Source organism: Charadrius vociferus, unplaced genomic scaffold, assembly GCF_000708025.1.
Source record: "Charadrius vociferus isolate BGI_N301 unplaced genomic scaffold, ASM70802v2 scaffold2, whole genome shotgun sequence".
Classification (NCBI taxonomy): domain Eukaryota; kingdom Metazoa; phylum Chordata; class Aves; order Charadriiformes; family Charadriidae; genus Charadrius; species Charadrius vociferus.
Window position 1 is genome coordinate 7168573 of NW_009647595.1, and position 20167 is coordinate 7188739.

The 20167-nt window shown below is 41.2% G+C and overlaps 1 protein-coding gene across 1 annotated transcript in view; it reads right to left on the bottom strand.

Annotated features, from left to right (window-relative positions):
• Positions 1-10373: 10373 nt before the first annotated feature.
• ADCY8 (adenylate cyclase 8 (brain)) overlaps positions 10374-20167 on the bottom strand; it is a gene marked incomplete at its 5' end in the record, with an annotated part of 130876 nt that continues 121082 nt past the window's right edge. The window contains 3 exons of the mRNA XM_009881017.1: positions 10374-10946; positions 12468-12582; positions 16841-16933. Of these exons, the coding sequence (XP_009879319.1) occupies positions 10459-10946; positions 12468-12582; positions 16841-16933 (696 nt within the window). The remainder of the gene's footprint in view (positions 10947-12467; positions 12583-16840; positions 16934-20167) is intronic.

Below are 20167 nucleotides of genomic sequence, written 5' to 3' on the forward strand. Positions count from 1 at the left end.
CCCCTCCCCACCCCCCCTAACATCTTAGGTGGTTTGCTCTTTATTGACTCAAAACTGAGGTGAGACTTAGAAGTGTCTTGGATTCATGGCAGCTTGTTTCAGATATCCAGGTCTGAGCCTGTGTTTGCCCATGTGCGTGTTCTGCATGCGAGTTAGCATCCTTTCTGTTTCTGTACCTGTGGCTCTTCATAGCTTCTGTCATTTTGATCATGGGACCAGCTGTCTTACCAAAATCAATGGAAGAATTTGCACTGAAGTTTAACAAGTGTTCAGGTAATGCCAAGTGTGGGAAGTTTCATCTGCTAAATTAATTGTATAAGAATGTCTATACAAATGTTTCAGCACCAAACTTGATGGGATGCCGCCAAATGCTATAGCAAAGGTCAGGAAAGGTATCTGTTATGATCTGATTGCTCTGGAAAAAAATCTTTTCAACTTTAGCAGTCCCTAATGTGCTTTGGCAAGCTCAGTAATGAACATCATGCTCTTGAGGGCTTGAATCCTGCAGGAGTACGAGATTCAACACGAAGAGTGCTCAGACTAGTTCCTAGAGTGGTCTTTCAGTACTTGTAGGATCATGATCATGACAGAAAGTCAGCAGCAAAAATCAGATTAGGAGGAATATTAACAGGGATGTCTGAGATGCCAGCAGCCATTTTATACTGTTTGTCTTGGGAAGAAGGGTCTCATTTGAGCTGGTTGATGTTCCAGTAAATCTTTGGGCTTATTTATTTCCATGAATCGCCAGTCCATCTCTAAGTGACTGAGATTTGCATCAGAAGAGTAGAGGCCTGAACTGATTAAGGAGTCTTCAGATGCAACTGGGAGGAGTTAGGCTCCCATGAAAAAATGAAGAAATGCAATGTATGTACCACTGAAGAAAGTCTTTGCTGTCCCTCTGGCTGGGATAGAAATTGCAGAACTTCATAAACAGACAGGCTCCAGGTCATAGATTAAAAGCAAACAAGGTCAGAAATAAATGTGAACTTTATGCTGGGACATAAAACTCACTTATTTAGATTATCTAGCCCTAGGTACTTTCAGCGCAAGATAATAAAAACCTTGGTCCATGGACATAACTTGCAGAAGGACTGTGCCCGTGGGCAATGTCCACAGCTCTGCATATATTATCCCTGCGTCTCCTTGTGGTGGCATCATGAAAAGGCTACCTACACAAAAGCAGCTTCTGGCTGGCTTGCGATAAGCAGGTTGGATTTATCCTGAGCAAGGCTACTCCATGCTATGTGAGTCAAAATTAGTAACTTGGTCAGCTGTGTGTGCTTCACTTTTTCATTTCTTGGGTCAATAGTTTCATCCTGCCTGCAGATGCAAAAAGATACTACCGTGCCATTTTTACTTGTTTCAGGTTTTAAACGCTTTCTTCTTCTTTCAAACAGTAAAATTGAACTTCCATAGAAATACAATCTTAAGTTTTCCAGGTAAATGAATCTAATGCAAGAGATTCATGATTCCTCCGCAAGCTGCCACAACTTGAATCTTTTGACCCACCAAGACAGAGGAGAGAGGAGAGCTTGTAAGTAAAGATGTGTCTCTAGTCCGCTGCAGCTAAAACCTCAAAATACTTAGACAACAAGGTCATCATATCTCAGAACATTTATTTGGACACTACACCACTGTCATCCCCCTGATCTGTGCTTGCTGGTGTTTCTTGTGGGTCATAATGATACCAGGACACCATTAATAGATGTCCAGCAAAGCACTTCCTAGTTGTCTTGAAGAAGCTGCTCCTCTGCCTCAAAAATATCATTCAAGCCTGTTAGAGGCATTAGGAAAAGAGTAAACATCAGAATCTGTGGGATAAGCTGCATAAAGACAACCAGCAGAAGGGAAACATTGTGCGTGGCAATTCAGACACAATTATAGTTATAATTTGTTTTGGTTTTTAACATAGCCTGAGAGGTTTAGGAGCATTAAACTGTTCTCCCTCCATTTGGATGTTGTTGAAAATACCTTCCCAAAATAACCCACGTAAAATCCTCATTTCGTGCCCCTAAGCAGGATGATATGTCTTTAAGAAGTCTGCCCTGCCCTGAAACTATCCCTGGTATGAAATATCTGGGTGGACTCAAAGCATTTTTAAAAGGCTTGAAGTACGCTGGAAAATGTGCTCCCTGCTCCTGAGGCACCAGAAAAGAGAACAGTGTGACTGGTATGTGCACTGCGGTGACGCACTATTAATAATTCAAAGCAGCAGAAGCTTTTATTCTGCTTTGCCATTGTTACTTTCCAGTACAAATCACTCACCTCTGTCATTTGGTGGGAACTGCTAATCCAAGTGAAATATTAGGACTTAACTTGTTCTCATGTTGGTGACAGAATTAGGTAACGGTGCATTTTGGGGAGGGAAGGGGAAAAATTCTTCTTGTCAGCCTTTGTGAGAAGTTTGAGAAACGCATCATGAATTACAGGTTGCAAGTAGGTAATGGGGTTATTTGGAAGATACTTTCTGAGCGTTTAACATGCCTCTCTTTCTTCCCTCCACACAACTTCAGAGGAAGCTTTTATTTCCATTCTTCTTTCACTGCATCCTGTGTTTTCTATTCAGCAGAGGCTTTTCTGGCTGTGGAACAAAAGCCTCCAGAAGCCTTGTCAGGCTGGGTATCTTATGTACATAATATATGCTTATAAAAAAATGACAGGGAGACAGCATGATAAAAAACTACTCTTGTAGCGAACTCTTCATCCATTTAACTCAAGGCCACATTTTTAGTTATAAAGGAAAGTATGAACATGCTCATTGTAGCCAAGGTCACACAACTCAACTACCACAAAGATTTCCTGAGATCTCACTAAATCTTCTGTGAATAGACTCCTCTTAAGAAACAAATGCTCTTCCCCAGTGGGTCTTGCAGCCCTTACTTAGAACAAATGCAATGGGGAGTTACTGTTCTGAGCACCGGGGTAAGTAAGGAGAAACAGCACAGTGAGGGCTGGTGGGGTGGGAATGGTGGAATGCAATTGAGGGAGTAATTCAGTTTCTTCCCTGGTACTTGACTACAGAGTTTTTTGCTAAAATCAATGAGGCAGTTATATGAGTGTCAGGGAAGCTAAATAGCTTGGTAGTGTCTGCCAGTGAGCTGAGCCACTGGTTTGCAATGCCTCCAGTGCCTTCCACAAAGGGAGACATGTAACAAATTACATTTTTTCTGGGCTCTGAATCAATGAGTGAAATGGAAAAGGTTTGCCTTCCTCATCTTCAGTCAGTACTAGCAAGAGCTGTGAAACATTCCCAGAACTGAAGATTTTGCCTCCTTCTGTTTTGGTTGTTTATCTCAGTGGTGAAGACGCAATGCCAAATTCACGGATTTAGAAAAAAAAATTCTCTTGAAATACCCAGTCTGCCTGTTGGGACTTCACAGATTGTTGAAAGCCTCATTGTTCCCCTATCAGTGGATTCAGACACTTGTATTTGAATAAAGCATAATTTCCAAAAAGGTCTGTATAATCTTGTTTTGAACTCTTCAGGAGATAATAGATTCACTGGTTTTCATGGTGGTTTGTTCCAGTGTTTAATCACATTTGCTGTCATAAGTATGTGCTTTATTTCCAATTTGACCTTGTTTAACTTCCCATCATCATTTTTGTTCTGCTTTTCTTCACTAGCTTAAAGATGTATGAAGAAACTACTATTTTTGGCCCATAAAAGTTTTCATGTATTGGAATTAAATCAATTAACTCCAGCGAGGTCTTCATTTCCATAAGCCACATTACTTGACGCAGTTCTGCCACTGACCTCCAGCAGAATTTTTGTGAACCCATTTTTGTCATCTCTGACAGTCTTAAGGATCACAAGATGGAGAAACTGAGATGATAATAGAACTGTGAACCAGGGCTGAAAGAGCCTGACATCTAAAATGGACTGACACAGGGTACAGGTGCCCAAATCTGAAGTTATGACCTTGAGCAAAGGTGTTATCTAGATGTAGTAGTTTCTACCTCAAAGGAGGAACTCTGGTTGAGTATCAGTCTCTGCTCCAAAGACAGATTAGGAATTTTGTTTTGCTGGGCTTTTTTTCTTTGTTTATTTTGTGTTGTTTGTTTGTTTGACTTAACCATTGGAACATGGAGTAAAACCAACTTCTTCCCAACTGTGTTGATGCTAAGATGCAATACTTTCTGACATCCACAAGATATATTCCAGCATGAGTTTTTTAAAAAAAGGATAATAGATTGGAACTGTAAAGATGCTTTCTGGTCTCTTAATCAAAGAATACAGATTAGGGTATAGATAAGTGTCTGAAAGTGGAAATTCATATTGCAGCTGTTGCCAGCAAATTTTTCTTTCTTGTTTGTTTGTCAAGTGAAGCTCCACAATAGAGGATACAAAGGCATGGGTTGCTATGCCTAGCCAAGACTGGCTAATGTCAATACGTTTTGCATGGGAATACAGCTTAAATGTGGACGCAGCAACAAATGTGAACATAAAACCTGTGAAACTGTGTTCTGGGAGCAATGGATGGTACTGGTGCTCTCTGTGTTCAACGTCACTTTGAAGCTGAAAATAAAATCTTGACTTTTACCTGTAAAGCTCAAAATAGCTTGGAACTTGTTTCATGGAGAATTTTTCTTCTTCCACATTGTTCTCGGGCCCATGAAGGCCCTTCTGCTCTAGTCCTCTAACCCTAACAGCGATACGTGCAGACAGAGAAGGTGAATTGGTGGCCGAGGTCTCCTTGCAAGATGTATGTCAACCTTTCAGTTCATAGAGCTGAGGGTGGAATATCTGTGGGAGGGAAGTATGGTGGAGATCCTTAAGCTGCATTGGGTGCATGATCAACTTCATCTGAGAGGGTAAGAAGACAGGATGTTGCTTAGGTTGATTTTTAAGCATTGGACATGGGGGTCTTTTTTGTTTCCAAATAAATTCTGAATGAATAAGTAAAATCGAAACTATGAAAATACATATTTCTGTTTGTTCTGCAGGAAGCAGTGTATAAAAAAAAAAACAACAAACAACAAATCAAACCCATGAAAGTATTTGTTGGAGATGGTTCCATGAAAACTTGCCTGCTAACATCCCTACAATGGTTTCTGAGACCCAATGGGTCCTGCCAAGTTAATTGCCAGGAAAGGAGGAATTTAATGAGGCAGCGGGTGACTGCATCTGGCACTGTCAGCTGTGGCACGGGGGAGATATTCCCTGTGCCCTCATTACTCTGTGAGGGGGTCTGCGACAGCCAAGCTGCTGAGTTGGTTGTTGAGTTGCTAATTAACAGTTACCTAGTTAACTTGCAGGTAACTAGGCTGTTAATGAAGAAGGAGCTGTAAAGGCAATGTCTTAACTTACTTTGAGGGACAGGTCCTGCTAGGGTCTTCTTCCCACTCCTGTTCAGATGGGAAAAGTGTTAGGCTACAGCTCCCAGGCTACCCAAGTCCTTGGTCTTACCTTTCTCAGGAATAAGGCCATGGGGAAAGCGCTGGTGCCACTGTGACTTTTGGTCTCAGCCATACAAAGTGTGCTGACCCCAGAGACTGGGATGTGACACCTGGATGGAGCTTGAGAGCATTGATCTGGGCACATTCAGGGGAGGTAATCACTCATCTGAAGCAAGATTTATAGAAACTTCAGAAACTGACAGCCTGTAATGATAGTTTTTGTGAGGAAAGATAAGTAGGAAAAAGCTGTTATATTTTTATTATTTTAAGTAACTGATGATTTAATTAAAATGATACTTAATATCCTGTTGCAGTGAAAGTATCCCTTAGTGTATCCCATGTCACTGCTGCTGGGAGTGGGTTTTGCAATCAAAAGTCACTTCACACATATGTCATTTGTTTTAGAACCCTAAATTTTCAGCAAACCAGGTGAGATTTTTTTCTTTTTCTCCATGTAGCAACAGTGGAGATTTCGTTTTTTTAATATTGCAAAGCTAAAGGAGGCACTGTTTTCAAGATCCTCAAAAGGTACAAACAGAGATATGTTCAGTGTATCAATATTAACATATTTATCAGCCAGAAAAAAAGCAGCTTGGGTTGAGGGAGATCTGGGTCAGGAGAAGTAGCATGAGTGACATTTTACAGGAGATGCTGTCTAACCAGCCCTGCACACGGCTGTTGTTTTCTCGCAAAACAGCTGAATGAATCAGTGTGTGGATGGCTCTGTAACTCTGACAGCCATCACCTAAAAAAAAGCTTAATGGAAAACGGACAGAAAAAAAGATTTTTTTTTTTTTAAATTGTTTCTCATCTACTAAAGTTAGATAAAATAGGAAAATATTTTTTCTACCAGGAGATGTAATGAGAGCATTCCTTAAATACTAACTGCATGGCAATAAGTTTCAAGTGCCTAGAGATACACATATTGAATTTTTACCCCTTTCCTCCCATCTGCTGACTGCTCCACTGTAATATTTTTTCCCTTCCTCCAGCAAAGCGCAGAGCTGGGGAAACCACAAACACTTAATCGTGTCACCGCCATTGACCAACAGAAAAAAGATTGATGGGGAGGTTAATAAGTTGACTGTGCAATTATAATGCTTACCATGTACCACTGATGATGGTTAATGTGGTTATTTCCTGCTCCTCTGATCATTTCACTGTGTGTTCGTCAAGTCAGCTCTGGAGCTGGGCTCTCCCCTCCCTGCCTTGCAGCTTGACAGTGTGCAGCGACAGGACACGTGGCTGTTAGCCACCTTTGCTGTGCTGTGTGTTTGTATAAACTCCTTGACTCCCATTGCACTTAGGAAAGTCAGCTGAAATTCTGCTAATGAGAAAAGGATTAGATGAGATTTTAATTTTATTTTTTTTCTACGCTTTTCAAAATGTGCCAACGGCTGTGAAGTAATCAGGAATGAATTAAAGCGAGGACAGTGAGTGGTATTTTCCCCCTGTGTGCAAGAACTATTTTTTGAATTGCTTTTTTTTTCTCAGCACACACTTCTAGACGCTATCACCCCTATCACACTGTTCTCAGAAAAGGTAAACTCTCTTCTGTCTTGAGTCTTAATGTGAGAGAAGAGTAGGTACCTTGACAGGTATCAGTACCTAAATGTGACTTTCTGGATAGATATTACTGAAATTGATGAATGGCATAAATTACCACTAAAACCTTTTCACTGTCCTGCAAACAAGCACTCTTGCCACAGATAGGATCTTTGCTAGAATACAGAAGTGGTGGTTGCAAATATGCACTTGGAGCAGTACCGAGTAATGATTTTGGTACAGAACTATTGTCCAGATAGTAAATATTCCATCTGCTTTAATGATTAAGGATGAGTACTTCAAAGCTGGCATAAGCTGCCCTTGATGTAGTTGATTATATGTTGCTTTTCAGAGAAGAAAGCTGTGGATTTCAGCCTGTTTGTTTAGAAAATATTTAAGTCAGCAGAGCTCATGGCATGGAGCTTGTTGGAGGCACCAAGGTAAAAATTTCTGTGCAAGCAGCTGGCTGCTGTTTGTTTCTGTAGTGCATATTTGTAGAAATAAACAAGGTGACATCAAAGACTATAGTCAGCTTCTGCCAAGGCTTTCTCCTCTTAATGGGGAAAATCTAGGAAAGCTCTCAGTATTGGCTAGCTGGTTCAGCCAAAGGGTTATAGTATCAAGGTAATTTGCTTTTATTAACCCAGGCATATGTGTTTCAAAGGATGTTAACCGGGTGTTTTGGCTTTATAGGTCCTTCTTGTATGAGCAATTCTACCCTGTATGAACTAGAAACCCTAAAGACAGAGTTGTGAGGGAAAGCTGAATACTCTAATGGTACCATAAAGTCATGGAGTAAAACTAGAAGGCTAAGAGCATAAATAATAGCTGCTGCTCTGCTGCAAACAGATGCTACAATGAGAAATAGCATTGCTGAACTTTTAAGGTCATCATACTTGGAAAAGGAACGAGCAGTGTAATTGCTGGGGTGACAAATAACCATCTAGAGTAGACAAATAGTCCCAAGCAGGGATTTACCTGCGGCAGTTACAGGTGAAATTCCTCACTAAAGAATTATTCATGGCAATGAGCTGATTTAGCAAACTCTTTATCTGGTCAACACAGACTCAGGCTTTATTAGCAGCCAATTTTGCTCGGGAACATAGTTATGCTAATAGGGATTTTGAGAGGGATAACACAGAAAGCCATCCGTGTCCCTGATAAGAAGTGGGAGATTTGGGCCTGTGCTAAGAAGCAGTGAAGTTGCCCTCCCAGCTCCAGTCTCCAATCCTGTTATCTAGTTAACACCTTCCATTCACTGCTAATTGTCATTACAGGGGTTGGCAGAAGTGGTGAGAATTAGAAAACCAGTTCAGCTGGGATATTAGCATGAATTAAGTGTTTAGAGAAGTAGGAGAAGTGAACCCATCCAGCACAGAAATAAGCTGTGAAGGAGAGGATAACTGCTAATGAGCTGTTTAAACCAGCCCAAACTTCCTTCTTTAGTGCCCCAAATAGCACTGCAAATGTGAAATTAATTTAACTGCTTCAGATGCTATTCCTTCCTTGTCTTCATCCCTTACAGTATCAGCACTGGCCTGGGTGAGCTGAGGGGCTCAGCTTTCCCTGAGTGGCATAAAAAATTATATTTGTGGGGATTCAAAGGTATAATCAATTTGGAATGAGAGCTCAGTTACTGGCGGCATCATCACTGGGTGTAATACTTCAGATTGCTCTTTTGTTGTCTGTGCTCAGACCCATTGTTCAGTGATACGATTTTCTGTGGAATCTATTTTGGTCATTTTTATTGTTTTCTATTTCTGAAGATGGCACTCAGCTGATTAAATTTTGCCCCACAAATCCATTCATCGGGTTATTTTACAATGAAAAGCATTATTTTTATCTTACTATAATTAAACAGTTTTATATTTTGGTGCCTCTTTTGTTAGTAAACAACAGTCTTTTATAAAATGTAGGAATCAAGATTTCCTAGCCATATTGGCCATCTTTTAAAAATGTGCCTGATCCAGTGGTGATGCTCCGAAGAAACCCCAGTTTTCACTAAGGACTGGGTAACAGCCTGCAAAAAGCAAGGCCTGTATTTACAAAGAATCCGTATGTCGCACTGTATTGGTTGTATGGGGTCTCCTCTGGGGATTGCTGTATGATTACAGGTTCTGCTGCTTCCATCTGTGATTTACTTTAAAGACAGTATTTACCGAGACAAACCCAGCTCCCTTGAGCATGCAGACTTGATGAGAGGTTCAGTTGTGCACTTTACAGCTCAGTGTGAATCATGGCACCAATGCATATAGGAACTTGTGCTATATATTTACTGTTTCCAAGGCATAGTTGATTAGCCATCCCCAAAAAAGTTATCCTCCTTTTGGTGCAGGGCTTATAACACCTAGGTGTGCCATTGCAACATTGCAGTAGGACTGCCTCTGTGCTGACACACAAGTCATTTGAGGTTTCCTCAGTCTTGGCTTCTCCTCCTCTTGAGGCAATTGAGCAGAAGTTTAGCAGTGAGCTTCATCTCCTATTGTACTTCAGCACATACTCATTTTATAGCCTCAGACAACCCTTGTTTTGGTGTGAACTCAGACTAGTCATGGAGTTAAAAGCTAAGCTCTGGGAAGTGACTCCAGAGAATTTGATTAGTTCCTTAACTGGACAATAGACTCAGCTGTAGGCTCCAGACATGTCATTCAAGGTGTAATTCTGTCATCTGCTCATAGGTGTCTTGTGCAGGTCAAGATACCACAGTGCATTCAAGCCCTCCAAACGGTACTGGCAGATATGACGTATTATCTATAGGACAACCTTGACCTACTGGCTTGAGTGCAAGAAGTTAGGTGGATACCAACATGCAATTTATCTGTCTACAGTGCAGTCACCCGCTTGTGAGGAGGACACCTTAGGCTATTTTGAGAACCCATAGCCAGTGGACTCAATGGAATCTGTGGGTTTAAGGCAAGATCCGTCTCTTCTGTCTTCCAGATCCTCACATTTGGGCAGATAGAATGACAGAATAGTAGGGGTTGGAAGGGACCTTTGGAGATCATCTAGTCCAACCCCCAGATAGGACACCTTAAAATCTTTTGGCTGTATTGACTAGTTTTTCCCTGGCTGTTACGGAGACCAGGCAACTAGCTTTGGTGCATATAACTCTGCTTGAAGGCAACTAAAGGTGTGAAGAACCTACTCAATCTCCTTATGCCTTTGCTTTCACCCAAAAAGTGTGGGCAGTATTCCCTCTTTCCCCATCATTAACTCCCTACACAATTTATGTTCCAAATCCCTCCACTCAGAGGTTTATTCTTGCCCGTTTCTTTAGGTAGCTGGCACAGCGGAATGGTGGCCTACAGCTACTAGGTCTAGACATTCAGAGGTTAACCACAGCTTGGGGAAGAGATGCTGGCACCATTTTTTAAAATTTAGAAATTTGAATCTCATCAAAATATCACACCAGAAAATAATCACACTTCTTCTAAAAAAAATTAAACCCTTTTTATTTGTATATTTATTTTTATATATAAAAGAAATACAAAAAAAAGAACACAAACGAAATGCTGATTATGGCAATTCAGTTTTGTCAGCCCCCTCTGCCTGGGCTGCTGCCTCGGATCCACCGGGAGTGAGCAAAGTCCTCCGGTTGTAATGTCCTTTTATGATTCCAGAGTTATTGTTCTCATTAAGGATTTGCTTCTGTTTTTGCCTGTTAAGAGACTGTACAAGTCCTAATACAACAGCCGCTAATGAATACTGTCCAGTCAGTTTTCTTGGTTGTAAGATTAAAGGATTTGGTTGAACTCTTCCTAGAAGAAAATATGTTTTGATTTTTCCTTCCTGTTCACTGATACCTTTGACATAAATCTCTCCTCGGTAGTCGAAGGCAAATCCCCGGTCCTTCAGGATCAGATACGTTTCTTCAGGCACTTGTATTCTGTCACTAACACCTGTGCTGTCCATTCGACTTGCTAAATTAACCGTTTTGCCCCAGATATCATATTGGGGTTTCTTAGCACCGATAACTCCTGCTACGACAGAGCCATGGCTAATCCCTATTAAAAAAGAAAATTAAAAAAAAGTTGAGAAGAGATAGCCAGTTAGACAAGAATGGCTGAAAACTGTATTTGCACTTAAGATACACTTATCTCTAAGCTTAAGGAAGAGATGTATATACAAAAAGGGCAAGAAAAAAATAGCCAGAAAAGCTAGAAAACATGAAAAGTGATATCCACAGAGTTATTTTACAGGACATCCGTCACAGTGAAACCACAATTCTTATGTATCATTTGTATTCTGCGCACTATTGCCAAAGCTCCAGCAAACTGATACTTATGTAGTGGGAAAGATGTCTCTGGAAGGACCTTTCTGGGTTTACATTTGTTGAAGGCAACTTTCTTAGTGCTATACAATCAAGAAATTACATTCTAACTTCCCATGAAGTGAAAATATTAAAGTATTCTACAAAGTTATTGAACAACTGTATCTTATAAGATTGTTGCATAAATTCAAGACAAGTAATAGTATAGAAGAGATTATTTTTTTTCTATAGCAATGATTTAAGAATACATTTAGTGATAGTGAAAGGCACATCTTTGGGAAAAGGCTCTTATTTTTTTAGATTTTTTCTGAAGAATATTTCTTTAAATTGGTAATGGAAATTATTTCCAAATACTGTTGCATTCATGCTCTATGAAATCTTTGCGAGTGATCCGTACTTACTAAGTAGGGATCTGTGTTCCCTGAGAAATCTTGGGAACTGAGAGTTTTCTGTTCAAAAATGTTAGGAAGTGCAGATCACAGATAGTGATGCTGTGACCCTCCATGCTGTAACTGATGAGTATACTTCAGCTTTTTTATGGCAGGGTTGCCTGTAAAGGACATGTTTCTTCCAGGTGGTTTTTGGTTTTGGCCAGTGATCCAGTCAACATGAGAAGCCATCAGATTTACTCCTGCTACATGCCATACCTTCAGGCCATCTTTTCATATCCCATCCTACTAGCTATCCAGGATATCCCATCCAGGATATCCCATCCAGGATAATAGGTTCCCCATCACAGCAATTCAGAGCTGCTGCCACTGGGGCAGGTCAGGTCTGAACTGGAATTTTTGTGCAAAACCAAGGTACTACACACAGGGTTTAGGGTAAGCTACCTGTTACCCCTTCACTGAAGAAGAATCTAAGACAAGGAGATTATTTAGAGACTGTGCAAGCCAGTATCAAGCTTGGGGTTAGGTCTGGGCTGCCCTGTTCACTTTTTCTGTTGTACCTGTGTGGTCTTGGCCAGATTAGCTAAAGACAGTAGCTTAGTTATGCTTAGCTCACAATTCACTGAGCCTTAGAACATCTGCAGTCCTAAGATCAGGGTCCATATTCTACAAATGGAGAGTTTTTCATTTCTAACTTTGCATGGGTTGAAGTAAATTTGAAAACAGAGGATTGTCCAAGACAAGGATAAAGTGTTTGGAGTCTCTTAAATTGTGCATGTCCTTGCAATGTTCCTGGGGTGCACTTACAGGGCTGCATCCTTGCAGACAAAATCCCATTTTAATCCTCATGTTTGACCTATGCTTACCGATACGGAGTTCAAAGTTGTTAAATGAATGTTTGTTGATCTCCTGTATGCTTTCATTCAGAGCTATGGAGAAGTCGGCCAGAGCACACAAATGCCCCCATTTGTCTTCACATTGCTGAGGAGTAAGTTAGAAACCAAAATGTTAGAAAAGTTTTGCATTTGCCCAGCTCCCACCCATACCTACCAAGTGCCAAGTATCTGAATTTGGAATTTGTAAGAGCAGTCTCCACATACTAGATTCAGAGAGGTAAGGTATTATTGATGGTAATGCTTTCCATTTATATTACAACACTTATATACCTGGATACACAGCAGTTTAGTGTGAAGTACCAAAGAAAGTAATTTCTTGTTAATAATCTGAGAAGCAATCATGGGAATTAATAAGGCATGTGAAATTTATCTAAGGCTAAGAAAGAAAGTATAAAGAGGACTGAGATAGCTCAGGTGCAAGGGACAAAAACTCGTGAGAACCAGGGATGACCCACATAGGCAATAAGTAGAGCAAAAGAAGTGAAAGATGTAATTCTCCTTTGCTGAAACTGTCACCCAGGAAAAGCACCGATTCCAGTGCTCTCAGGGATGGAACAGTGACAGGAACAAAAGGGCAAGCCAGGCAACCTGGGACTGGTTAAGTGGGAAAGAAAAGGCTATTCTGTAGCTCATTAATCGCCTCTGCTTAAAGCAGTCAAGTCAGTCCCTGCTCCTTCCCCTCCATTTCCGTTCCTACACAGCAGTTGATATACAGATGGGGACCAGGAGTGGGTTTTAGTCTTCCCAGAACACGAACATAGCAGATCATAGGACAGGGACTCTCAGAGGAGGACAGGGAACTCCTTAATTGTTTCTCTGAGTAGGCAGTGGAGTGGTTTTGTCCCAGTAGTGGTATGATGTCATCTCATCTGTACTGAAGCCAGGTAATTCTTTCATCAAATTTCCAGTCCATAGGAATGAAGCATTGCAAGCCCCACCCTGGGTCACACAGTCCAGACATTTGCAATTTTCATCATACTCAGTGTTTAATACTGAACATAAGTATCTCCCTGGCATGACCCTGTTCTGTCCACACTGTGCTCTGTCCTTGTCCTCATCCTCATTCAGTTCACAGCATGCCAACCTCCGTCAGCAGCCCTCACCTCCTAGATGCTGAGAAGGTGATAGACATGTAGGTATGAATATAAGTACACTTAAAACATACATAATGGTTCCATTAGGCTATTATAGTTCTAGAAAAAAGATGTTAATTAGTCTTGGAAATGCAGCAAACATTTTCTCCCTCTGAATTTTTACACAAATCAAGAGTCAAAAGAAGTGGTTAGGAGCTGTGTAGCTATAACCAGCTACTTCCCTGATGTTCAGTCCTCCTTTGCTCATCTCTGCACAGAAGCATTTTGAGTTGGAACAAAAAAACCCAAACCTCATGCATGTCTAGTTTTGTGGATTTCTAGCTGTCAACATCACTTGTTACTCTGTAGGTGGGAGATGATCAGCTAGTTACACTCCACATGTTTTATAATGTATTCTAAACAAACAATGGGAATTTTCTAGTTTATAAAGCTTACACTAATCTGGCTTCTGTTTTTCTGGCAGTTGCAATCAATGTGGGCAGATCTGATTCCCACTCTGTGGTTGATCTGGGGCAGAACACTCTTTTTTATGTTGCTCTTCCTTGGGGAGAGGCACTGGTTGCCAAGCAAGACAGATTTCAGCAACAGACTTCTCGCTGGATGGTATTTTAGAGCCTCATTTTATTCCTTTGGAGACCCTGTTTCCAGGCATATTCTTCGGTGTAATTATGAATGGATTTCTCTCATCTGACTTATCTGAGGTTTATGGCTGTGACTGTGCAAGTGTCCTCTGTGGCTGATTTTTCCCTCAGCTTGGTTTGCATTCTGCAAGTGATGGCAACATGCAGACTTCTGGCTTTGTTGTGTTCTTCAGAGGTGGGTCAGCAAAACTACTACCTGTTTAGGAGTCTGGTTGACAGAGTCCCTTGGGAGGCAGTCTTGAAGGGCAAAGGAGTCCAGGACGGCTAGACATTCTTCAAGAATGAAATCTCAAAGGTGCATGAACAGGCTGTCCCTATGTGCTGAAAGATGAGCTGGTGGGGAAGAAGACCAGCCTAGCTGAACAGAGAGCTTTGGCTGGAACTTGGGGTGAAAAAAAGATTTTATGACCTTTGGAAGAAGGGGCAGGCAACTCAGGAGGACTACAAGGATGTCATGAGGTTATGCAGGGAGAAAATTAGAAGGGCAAAAGCCTAACTAGAACTTAATCTGGCTACTGCCATAAAAGACAATTAAAAAAAACATTTCTATAAATACATTAGCAACAAAAGGAGGGTTAAGGAGAGCTTCCATCCTTTATTGGATGTGAGGGGAAACATAGTGGCCAAGTATGAGGAAAAGGCTCAGGTACTTAGTGCCTTCTTTGTCTCGGTCTTTAACATAAGACCAGTTGCTCTCTGGATACTCACCCCCCTGAGCTGGAGGACAGGGACAGGGAGCAGAATGAAGCCCCCATAATCCAAGGGGAAACGGTGTGTGACCTGCTACACTACTTAGACATATAGAAGTCTATGGGACCAGATGGGATCCACCTGACGGTACTGAGGGAGCTGGCAGAAGTGCTTCCAGAAGTGGAAGACACTTTCCATGATTTTTCAACAGTCCTGGATAACTGGAGACGTCCCAGTTGACTGGAGGTGAGCAAATGTGATGCCCATCTATAAGGTCTGCAAGAAAGATATGGGGAACTACAGGCCTGTCAGTCTGACCTTGGTGCTGGGAAAGGTTATGGAGCAGATCATCTTCAGTGCCATCACATGGAACATATCGGACAAACCAGGTGATCAGGCCCAGTCAGCATGGGTTCATGAAAGGCAGGTCCTGCTTGACTAACGGGATCTCCTGCTATGGCAAGGTGACCCACTTAGTCGATAAGGGAAAGGCTGTGGATGTTGTGTACGGAGACTTTAGTGCTTTTGATACCATTTCCCACAGCATTCTCCTGGAGAAACTGGCTGTTCATGGCTTGGATGGATGTGTTCTTCGCTGTGTAAAAAACTGGCTGGAGGGCTGGGCCCAAAGAGTGCTCATGAATGGAGCTATATCCATCTGGCAGCTGGTCACAAGTGGTGTTCCCCAGGGCTCAGTATTGGCACTGGTTCTCTTTAATATCTTTATCAAAGATCTAGAGGAGGGGATTGAGTGCACCCTCAGCAAGTTTGCAGATGACACCAAGTTGGGTGGGAGTGTTGATCTGCTTGAGGGTAGGATGGCCCTACAGAGGGATCTGGACAGGCTGAACCAATGGGTTGAGGCCAATGGTATGAGGTTCAACAAGGCCAAGTGCTGAGTCCTGCACTTGGGTCACAACAATCCCATGCAGAGCTGCAGGCCTGGGGAAGAGTGTCTGGAAAGCTGCCTGGGAGAAAAGGACCTGGGGGTGCTGGTTGACAGCCAGCTGAATGTGAGCCATCAGTGTGCCCAGGTGGCCAAGAAGGCCAAGAGCACCCTGGCCTGTATCAGGATTAGTGTGGCCAGCGGAACGAGGGAAGTGATTGTCCCCCTGTACTTGGCACTGGTGAGGCCCCACCTCAGATGCTGTGTTCAGTTTTGGGCCCCTCACTATGAGAAAGACATCGAGGTTCTGGAGTGTGTCCAGAAAATGGGAAGGAAGCTGGTGAGGGGTCTGGAGCACAAGTCTTACAAGGAGCGGCTGAGGGAACTGGGGTTGTTTAGCTTGGAGAAGAGGAGGCTGAGGGGAGACTTTATCACTCTCTATAACTACCTGAAAGGAGGTTGTAGCCAGGTAGGGGTCGGTCTCTTCTCCCAAGTACCAAGTGATAAGACAAGAGGAAATGGCCTCAAGTTTCTCCAGGGGAAGTTTAGATTGACTATCAGGAAAAATTTGTTCACCAAAATGGTTGTCAAGGTACAGCTATATCATCACAAAAATGTATAAATGCAGCTTTACACATGCGTAAGTATGCTGTCAATTAATAGATCCTCTCCATAGATTATTGGAGGCTGTCAGCCAGATTCCAGTCTGAGTTACAATGGTAACTTTAGAGTATGTCCGAAGATATAGATAGACCTGCTCTAGATTCACATCAGTGTGATTGAAAGGAGATTTTTTTTCTCTCCTATAAACCTAAATTTGAGGAAAGAATCCATATGGTTCTTGTACCGAGTACAAGTTGGCATTTCAATTCGTCAAGAAGTGCAACTGTTCTCTGCCAGAAGCCCCAAATGTCTATTTTCTTTTTAGCAAACACAACTCTACGAACATCACAAAGATAACACTAATATTCTCTGATATGACTGGTTGGACACACCAAAAACGTTGCTTCTTAAAGAAAACTATTATCTTACCTGTTTTTCAGGTGATAATCCTGACACTGCCATGTATGTGCTGCCAATCGTTTTAATTTTTTCAATATCTTGAAATCTCTCTTCACCTAGTAACTAATAAATATGTAAAAAAACACACTGTTATTTCTGTAATTCTTAATGCAAAATGCTTCTGCAGATATTGAAATGAAACATTGCACTTGTGGTATCTTCCAGTTGGTAACAGCGCACTGTTCATTCTGGGTTCTGGGGCACATTGAGCTTGGACTTTTGTAACATTATCCACTCACAGAGTGCGTTCAAGCTAAATTCTGCTGTACTCTGTAAAACTGTTCGGTAAATCACGTAATGGATAATATAGGACATGCATATTCTAGCCTAACTTAAATGCAGATGAGTCCTCCGCTTCCTGAGGTATAATCACTGAAAATTAGTGAAGGCAAACTCTCCGTGAATGTATGTGTGAATATAAGAAGACTTGATCACTTTTAAGAGTCCTTAAATCTCTTTTGGAGGAACTCAGTTTGCAAATTAAGTGCAGCTACAGTAACAATTCAGGTGACGAGATCGGTGTTAAAGAGAACTCAGTCCACTTAACATAACGATTTTAACCATCTTGCATGGTCAACGGATGGAGGTCGATGCCTCCATAGAGCTTCTATGAGAGGTCAAGTCGTCCTGTATCCCATGCTTCCCTCTACTTACTGTCAGACCTAACACTGGTGTGTCCATTGGGTCATTCAGTCTGCACTTTTGTTATGTATTTTCCCCTTCTACAAAAAATACAGGGAACCAATGGGAAGTGATAAACACCAGTATCTATTTGGGGTAGCTAGAGGTGCTAAGTAGCCATAAAGAACTTGTCAGATTAAGAATCTGCGAGAGGAAGAATAAAACTAGTCTAGTGACTAAAGCACTGAGTGGAGTGGGAGTGACAATTTGGTCCCTATTCCAAACCATATTCACAGTTTAACTTCGGACTTCCCATGAAACAGAAGCCAGAGCCTTACACTCCTTGAGAGATCTAAGCAGAGTTCAGGTTGTGAACTTTATCAATGGCAATAGAGCTTTATGTGGGACATGGGCAAGTATCGCCTCATCACAGGCTTTGTAAATGTGTATTGCTGATGTTGATACCAAAATACCCTGGGAAACTTCATGATAAGCAGTATGGTATCTAATAAATTTAGGTATCAGTATGTTTAGGCAGTCTTGGAAGAAAAAAAGAACAGTTCACAGAGAAAAGGAATTTCAAGCTTTCAATTCTAAAGGCTCAACTTAGTTGGGATTTCAACGCAAAAAATTCTTGCTGTGGTCAGGCAAAAATTTAATGAAGCATTTCCCGCTTTTTTATACACTGTTGTGCATTCTTTTTCCATCTTGTGGGTTTGAGTTTCCTGTCAATTAAAAGCTAAAGGGTTTATTTCATTCAAAGGGAGAAACATTCCAAAGGCATAACATGAAATATCCCCTGCCATTGAACTAACCACAGCGTACGTCAGCCGGAGCGCCGGGCTCTTGGAAGCTTTGCTGTTCGTGTACAGATATCGCACCATCTGTCTCTAATGGGAGGCTGCACAGCATTGCGCGCAGGGAATACAAAGCCATATGGTTAATGGCTCCCTTCCAAGTCAGGAAAGTCCAAAAACTTGACCTGCTTCTCATTTTTCTTCATACTACCAGAGAAGCCCATTATCTACATTTCCCTCCTACAAGGGCAGCTCTTCCAACTGCTCTCTTAAAGAAAAAGATCGTCTCCTGTAGCTCTGCTTTTGTGAGCAGTCTGAGAGCACCAGGTGTGTGGGCAAGGGGATAACATGGTCTTGGTTAAAAACAGCCTATATTTTCATTTCCAGATGGTTGCTGGAAGCAACAGCAAATAGCACAGTAATTTTAAATGTATGATATATATCTAAAATGACTCTTTTTAAGAAAGAAGGAACCTACTGGCCGTGAGACAATTTAGAAGACATAATTTCAAGTTATCTTTTTTCGTCTCAATCATTATTGTGTCCAAATCTCTCTTTTTTTTTTTTTTTTTTCCTCCTGCTTTATCCTGTCTGTTAGATAGCTTCTTTCCTTCTTCAAATAATGGTTTATTTACCAATTAATTCTTCACAGTATGACAGGATGATAGATTTTGATATTGGGGAAAGATATTCCAACTCAGTCCGAAATCAGCTTCTATTTGTTACGACATTTTACATAGGCTTGCTAATTTGCCAAGATAGTCCAGGGAACATTTTCAAACACTAGAATGTGGTTGGTATCTGAAAAACAACTAATGGCTTGATGCCGCAATTCATGTATGGCCAAGGTTATATGGAGGTCAAACCTGGGATATACACATGCAATGAAACATATACAAAGTAGTACAAAACAGAATGTTCTAGGACATGGCACACAATTGCAAAGTAATCAGCAAAGCCTGAAAGCAGGATTCTGTGTTCTGTCAAAACCTCTTTTTGTGGCACCATAATATATTAAAATCTGTTGTCATAAACACAATGTAAATCACTGCTGGATAAAGAAAATGGGGGGAAATAAGAGCCCAAGAAGTAGAAAGCTCTTATTAAAGCACAAATCCCAACTGTAACATCACTAAGATACATAAATGATAGATTTAAAAGGCTAGAAAGAATATTACATAAAAAAAAAAAAATAATTCTTCAAGCCTCATAATCTTCAGGAGAAATGTTTTTTTTTTGGTGCAACATCTCTAAGAATGGGACTTTAGCCCTGTAACTGTCTTAAGACTACAGTCATAAACCAAATGGGTAATTATAAAAGTAGATGTGTTTGTTTTTTGATGGATGAACTGTTCCTGTCAGCACTCCTGTGCTTGGGTACAAAGTAGAAAATGATATAGAACCGTAGTCCATAATGATGCTATATGTCAAATTAAAAAAAAAATAATCTCCTTTTGTCAGTCCAGAAAACAACACCTCCCATTCTGTCTCAGTCGACAGGAAGCCAGGATATTTTGGAAATGAACAGATTTGTGAACCATCAGGGAAAAAAAAACAACCCCTGAGTAAAGGCTGTGCTTTGAGAAGTCTCAATCACATACTTCCCAAGACCGACTTTTGGACCAGGGTCCCTAAGAAAGACCCAGTCACAACCTGACTTCTCTGTGGGCTCCTACCACATGCAGTTGTTGGTGACAGGTTCTGTTCCACCATTCATCTTTTTTTTTAACTGCCTTTGATTCTCTAACACAGAACCATTACCTGCAAAACAAAATAACAGATCTGGTTTGTAAGCTTTCTGTTTTGTAGTAACAAGGAAACTCCTTTAAAAAGAAGAAAGAAATAACCCAGATCTCCTTCTTGTGCACCTATCACTCTT